Source organism: Phanerochaete carnosa (assembly GCF_000300595.1).
Source record: "Phanerochaete carnosa HHB-10118-sp unplaced genomic scaffold PHACAscaffold_195, whole genome shotgun sequence".
In the NCBI taxonomy this organism is placed as follows: Eukaryota; Fungi; Basidiomycota; class Agaricomycetes; order Polyporales; family Phanerochaetaceae; genus Phanerochaete; species Phanerochaete carnosa.
In genome coordinates this window covers 1-6059 of record NW_006767822.1, presented here as the reverse complement: position 1 = coordinate 6059, position 6059 = coordinate 1, and the positions used below count along the sequence as shown (strand labels likewise).

The 6059-nt window shown below is 53.2% G+C and overlaps 2 protein-coding genes across 2 annotated transcripts; both read right to left on the bottom strand.

Moving 5' to 3' along the window:
- Positions 1-2049: 2049 nt before the first annotated feature.
- On the bottom strand, positions 2050-3060 carry PHACADRAFT_214611 (uncharacterized protein; the record flags this gene model as incomplete). Its single annotated transcript, XM_007402496.1, has 5 exons — positions 2050-2260; positions 2313-2369; positions 2424-2726; positions 2784-2942; positions 3005-3060. The coding sequence occupies 5 exons, from the start codon at positions 3058-3060 to the stop codon at positions 2185-2187; spliced, it is 651 nt and encodes a 216-aa protein (XP_007402558.1). The 3' UTR covers positions 2050-2184.
- A 1287-nt stretch (positions 3061-4347) lies between these two features.
- Positions 4348-5320, bottom strand: PHACADRAFT_214610 (uncharacterized protein; the record flags this gene model as incomplete). Its single annotated transcript, XM_007402495.1, has 5 exons — positions 4348-4508; positions 4561-4629; positions 4685-4987; positions 5044-5202; positions 5265-5320. 5 exons carry the CDS (start codon positions 5318-5320, stop codon positions 4433-4435), a joined length of 663 nt encoding a protein of 220 aa, XP_007402557.1. The 3' UTR covers positions 4348-4432.
- Between the last annotated feature and the right edge of the window lie 739 nt (positions 5321-6059).

Here is a 6059-nt window from a genome sequence, read left to right as displayed (position 1 = left end):
ACAATATCGCCGGTGGGGTTATCTCGTCACAAAGGTGGAACAACGTCAAAGTCAACATGTGTTCGGTAAGAGGTGTGCGGGGTCGTGTTTCAAAGCCGCCGGCAGTAGCGCTCACTGTTCAGCTGCGTTGTCAACTTGTCACTCACGGGCACCGCACTCCGACTCGCGATATGCATTCCTGCTTAAATATTGACGAATATTGTTGCTCAGCCGGACTCTGCATGTCGATAGAGGCCTGATTGCTGTTTGACTTGACATATTGCTTTACACGAGTAAAGTAAAACGTATCCCGGCGGTAAGCGCATCAGTCAGCCAAGTTCACATTCATTTTACTACATGACCCGACGGTCTGCTCGCCGCTACTGGTAGGTCGTGCTACAGTGGTGACAATAGCGTCAGAGGCGGTGTCAGTACTGGAGCAAGCTGAACGTACTCAGACGCTGTGGACGCAAGAAAGGCGCTGCAGCGTTGCGGACATGTCGGATAGCCTCGTGAGAACGAGACATGCAAGGACAAATCGGTACCAAAGGTGGGCGGACACATGGTATGCGGTCTCGTACGTAACACGATTGACCTCGTAATTCAATACAACTGGTCTCGTGGTCGCACGGCGATGTCCTGCAGTCACCGTATATGTATGTGGGAGCTGCATAGATCGTAGTAGTCGGCGATCGTTATCCGCTTACGCAACACGCGGAAATGTCGCCGAGCTAACAGGACAAGGCGCGGATCAGCAATCGTGGTTCGGGTCAAACAGCGGTCGTGCGTACTCTATTTGCCTCTATAAGTTCCTCCCGTTCGACAGGTGCCCCCGCCAGAGATGCCTCTACCCACGTTCAAAAAATCTACCCACTACGGAAAAGTCACATCTTCGCCCCCTGACTTCGCTCCTCAAGCGGCCTCTGTCGCATCGTCAGGGTGACCTAAAACTTCCAGATCACTGACAAAGCCGCCTTTAGCATCAATTGCTGTACCCAGGACGTGGCCGGCGCGGTAACTGTACAAGAGCACTTCGACGAGCTTCTGGTGGCAATTGTCATCAACGGTCAGCATGTGGAAGGGGAGGGCCACAGTACTAAGACCGTGCACCTCAGTACGCTTTCCCTTCGTGTCCGACGAATAACGGGAACGTTCATGGCTCTCCTAACGCGTTTGCGTGTTTGGCAGGGCCGCGAACCAGGTCAGCTACTTGAGGATCACGACAGCGAGAGTTACTTGCACGGGGAAGGGGGTTAATCCCTTGTCACCTGCTGTTCGTTCGGAGTTGCGTAGGGTTTGATCAAGGCGCCGCTCCAAGAGCTGTTAGATATTGAAGTCTCGAAGAAAGATCGCAGAAGGGGACGACGCAAAACATTGCATCCCTAGAGAGTAAGGATTGAGAGGTGCGAACGGCTCTCGCGAGGGCTAAGAAATGATTTGTGGCCTGGAGCAGCGATCCATCCAAGCATGCTGGAGGCCGTCGGTAACTCGTGTATCAAGAAGGGATTTTGCGAGGACGAACTCGGGATGCGCTGCAATGATAGGGCGCCGAATAACAGGAATATTTATGGAAAGGGGTGAGGACATACTGTTGCCTTCCTCTGGCCCAGCACTCGCACTGAGCTCTCGCGGAAATACCATCCATCACACTAGAAGATGTATGGTCAACGCATTTGATTGCACTACACAAAAGATACGCATATACGAGGTTATTGATTACACTGGCGTCTCATCCGCTGACGAGCATCCTGTTCGACCGAGATCAGTGCGCACGGGATGCAGGGCAAACGTCCTCATGACCACCGCCCGAAGACGGCGGCCTTGTGCTCGGTATGATGGACGGGCATGAATATCACCGACTGGATTTGAAGGATGTGACATGAGTAAACACGCGAGACTCGAGTTAGAATAAGTTCTGAGGGAACAACAATGTCGGGCACGCAATTGCAAATTTATGCAGCAGATGTTCAGGGCAGGCATGAAGCAGCCGTGGGAACAAACTTCGTGGCGTGGCGCTTTCGGCTGGGGGTCCTGACTCCCGCGACATCTTGCTCGTTTTGCACCACCGTTGATGTCCCCAGTCTCGAGCTGTGCTGTCGCTAAAGTGAGTTCTCAATCAACGAGCATCTTTCCGATTGTAGCTAACTCTTTGTCTCTCAGAGTCTTGCTCTTAGTTTAATGATACAACAAGTTCAATATCAGTATTTATGCCGCGCTCACAGCCGCAAGCGTCTCCTGGACCTTCTTCGCAGAAGCCCGCTCGCGAATCTTGCTGTTCCATCTGCCAGATAGTCGTGTCAACGAAGGGTACATCATGGTTCGGAACGACTTACGCCGCGGTGGCAGGGAACTCGGTCGCCAAGAAGGTGGTATGGGTCCTGGTGATCCAGCTGGCCGAAAGTGAGTAACCTACCAGCCGCCGCAGGGCTCAGTTGGAGACGTACGGGATAAAGGACAAGTCTGCAATCGTCACCTTCCCACCGACCAGCCACTCCCGCTTCGACAGCACGCTCTCGAGCACGCCGAACACGCGCTTGACCTCGTTGTTGTAGCGCTCCTGCGCACTTGGGAGCTGCTCGCTGTGGTAGCGCATGAAATGCGCCGCCTGGCCAAAGTACGGGCCCTGGCCCGACGCCTGGAAGAACAGCCACTGGAGCTGCTGAAACTTCTCGTTCGCGTCGACGACGGAGATCTTATGCTCGGGATCGTAGAGCTCGGCGAGATACAGCAGGATCGCATCCGACTCCCTGTTTTCAGTACCGTCAACAGCCATTCGCTTGCGCTAGGAGAACAATGATATGCACCACAAGGTGTAGTCGTTGTTCTTGTGGTCGATGATGGTCGGGATACGCCCGTTCGGGTTGTGTTTCGTGTGTTCGGGGGCCTTGTGCTCGCCTTTGTCGAGGTCGAGATAGATGGACTCATATGTCAGGCCGAGCTCTTCCAACACCAACACCACCTTCCTATTCGCAACCGTCAGTCAGTCAACTGGTCATAAATCAGCTATTTCCGCGTCAGGACGTACCATCCGTTGAGACCTCTCTTGGAGGTGTACAATGTGAACTGCTTTCCGTGGGACATGCTTGGTGGTGGATGGAGGTGTTGGGGAACAGGATCATTGGATTGCAATGTTCTTTATACCTCGTCGGCGAGCCTCATGCACCTTCTAGTTCTATGATGTCGAAGTGAGACGCGCGCCACGTGCATCATCCGCAGGCGTACCCAGCTCTGTGCTTCTTCCTGCTCTTTGCGCAGTCCAATGATAAAGATTCTTTTAGTAATTTGTTGTTTTTGCTGCGGCTTCCACGCGCGATGACATTGCGCAATCAGGCTGAAATTCAGAGCTGCTTCTGCGCTCTCGCTCCCCTTGCCATCTGCTATACGTTTTCTCGTGAACGTGAAGCGGGGCTATGGAGGTGGATGTCAGAATTTATTCCAATTTAGACGGGGCACTGCTTGTATAAATACGGCCGAGGCGTGTCTGGCAATCAGATAGTGAACATAGGTAACAGGATAGACATATGTGCTGTATATCAGATATCTTATTCGAGGCCCACATTATACCTTGCTGCGACTTCCGTGATCACACCAACATTTTATACCGTTCATCGCATCTATACGCGCTCCCAAGCAGTTGGTCTTTTTAGCACGTCTATTCGCGTAAGTTGTCCCTGATCTTCGTCAAGGTGTCTTGGTTATGCGAGCTCTTGCGCGGATCTCACTGTAGACCCCGAGCCCCAGACCGCGTGGGGCCCGGGACAACAGCCTTCGTTACATCCAAAATTCCTCGCAGCGGTCGCTGCCAGCACAGCCTCTGAACTCTATCTTGATCTGCTGCGGCTCGCTCTTCTCAAGATTTGCTCCCTTTGGAGGAGGGGTGGATATGCTCGACGTCGAAGCATACCCGGCCAGGTACGCTCTGGTCGATGCCTTCAGCTAGCTCGGAGGGAGCCGCCGGTCTCGTTTAACTGGGCCTGACGCCGAACACATTAGAGGTTCGTTCGGCCCCTCCACTTTCGAGGTCACATCCTGAAGTAACTAACAACGTAGGTTCTTAGGCCGTGGAAGTTATAATCGACTCTCCTTCGCCCGGTCGTACCCAGGGGTATCCCGACGTTGGAGACGCGAGTAAGCTATGACCGTGCAGCTTCCTTCGACTGGCGCGATCCCGAGCACAACGAGTGTTTTTTCGCGGTATCGTTTGGGTCGACAACGCGCAAGTGTATCGCGCCGTAGAATACATTACTGAGCTGCCGCGGCGCGCACCGGCTCGCTGGCTCACACGCCGTCTTGCTCGCTTTGCATCACCATTGACATCCCCAGTCTCGAGCTGAGTTGTCGTCAAAAGTGAGTCGTCAGCCAACGAGTGTTCTTTGCAACGGTTGCTAACTCGTGAATTCTCAGATGCTTGTCCTTAGACTAATGATACATGCCGCGAGTTCAATATCAATATTTATGCCGCGTTTATGGCTGCACGCGCCCCAAAGATTGTCTTTACAGACGTCCGCTCGCAAAGCTTACTGTTCCAACTGCCAGACAGTCAGGTCAGCGAAGTGCGCATCACGACTCGAGGCGACTTACGCGGCGGTAGCCGGGAACTCGGTCGCAAAGTCGAACTCGACGAATGCGGGGATCGCGATGTCGTTCCAGCTGGCTGAAAGTGAGCGCAAATTCCATCGTCGCAAGACTCAAGGCCGAGACGCACAGGATGAAGGACAAGTCTGCGATCGTCGCCTTCCCGCCAACCAGCCACTCCTGCTTCGAAAGCACGCTCTCGAGCACGCCGAGCACACGCTTTATCTCGTTCCTGTAACGCTCCTGCGCAGTGGGCAGCTGCTCGCTATGGGCGTAGAGAAACCACGCCGCCTGGCCAAAGTACGGGCCCTGGCCCGAGGCCTGGAAGAACAGCCACTGGAGCTGCTGAAACTTCTCGCCCACGTCGGCGACAGAGATCTTGTGTTCGGAGTCGTAGAGCTCAACGAGATACAGCAGGATTGCATCCGACTCCCTGTATTAGCATCGTCAATGGGCATCCGTCCGCGTCAGAAGAACGAGAATACACACCACAAGATGTAGTCGTTGTTCTTGTGGTCGATGATGGTCGGGATACGCCCGTTCGGGTTGTGTTTCGTGTATTCAGGAGCCTTGTGCTCTCCTTTCTTGAAGTCGAAGTAGATGGACTCGTATGTCAGGCCGAGCTCTTCCAACACCAATGCCACCTTCCTATTCGCAACCGTCGGTCATTCAGCTGGTCATAAATCAGCTGTTCCCGCGTCAGGACGCACCATCCGTTCGGACCACTCTTATGGGTGTACAATGTGAACTGCTTTCCGTGGGACATGCTTGGTGGTGGATAGAGGTGCTGAGGGAACAGGATTTTCGGATTGCAATGTTTTTAAACCACGTTTTTATATCTAATCGATAATCCTGGTGTCCCTTCCAGATGCCGTGTGATCCCCGCCGAGTGCTACAGTTTCATATTTTTGATGCGTGCCTGTATGCATGTATGACTGTTACATCCGCTTTCCCACACTTTATATTATGTATATACGAGAGGGTGACCCGTGCTACGCACGGGCAGAGCGAATTGAGAAAAGAGATTGAGAGAAGAATTCAGAAGAGAATTAAGAGAAATCGAATGAGAAATGAGAGGAATGCGCCGCCCGCCGCCAACCTTCAGTTGGCTGGGCGTGCAGCGCCCCTGTGAGAGGCGCCTCGTGAGAGGGGATCACTGGCCAATGAGATGCCTCTTTGTCTCGGGGATTTGACGCCCGAGGTGTTTTATTATATTAGATATGAAACTGGCAGGAAGCCGAGGCGCGACGTACCCTCAGGAACAAGTAGATGACACCGCCTTGGACATCGTTAGTATCTGATAGCTCGTAGACCCTCAGCATCGACGATACAGGGGGCGAAATAGCTGAACGCTACCGAGGGCTAGTCGCAGCGAGCACACGGAGAATGGTAGCAACGAACGCTATTACGTAATCAGTATCATGTGACCTTTCCCAGGGATGGCCTGAGAAGGCTTTAGACCACGCAATGATGAAGACATACGACTCCGAATTACCTTCTATCTT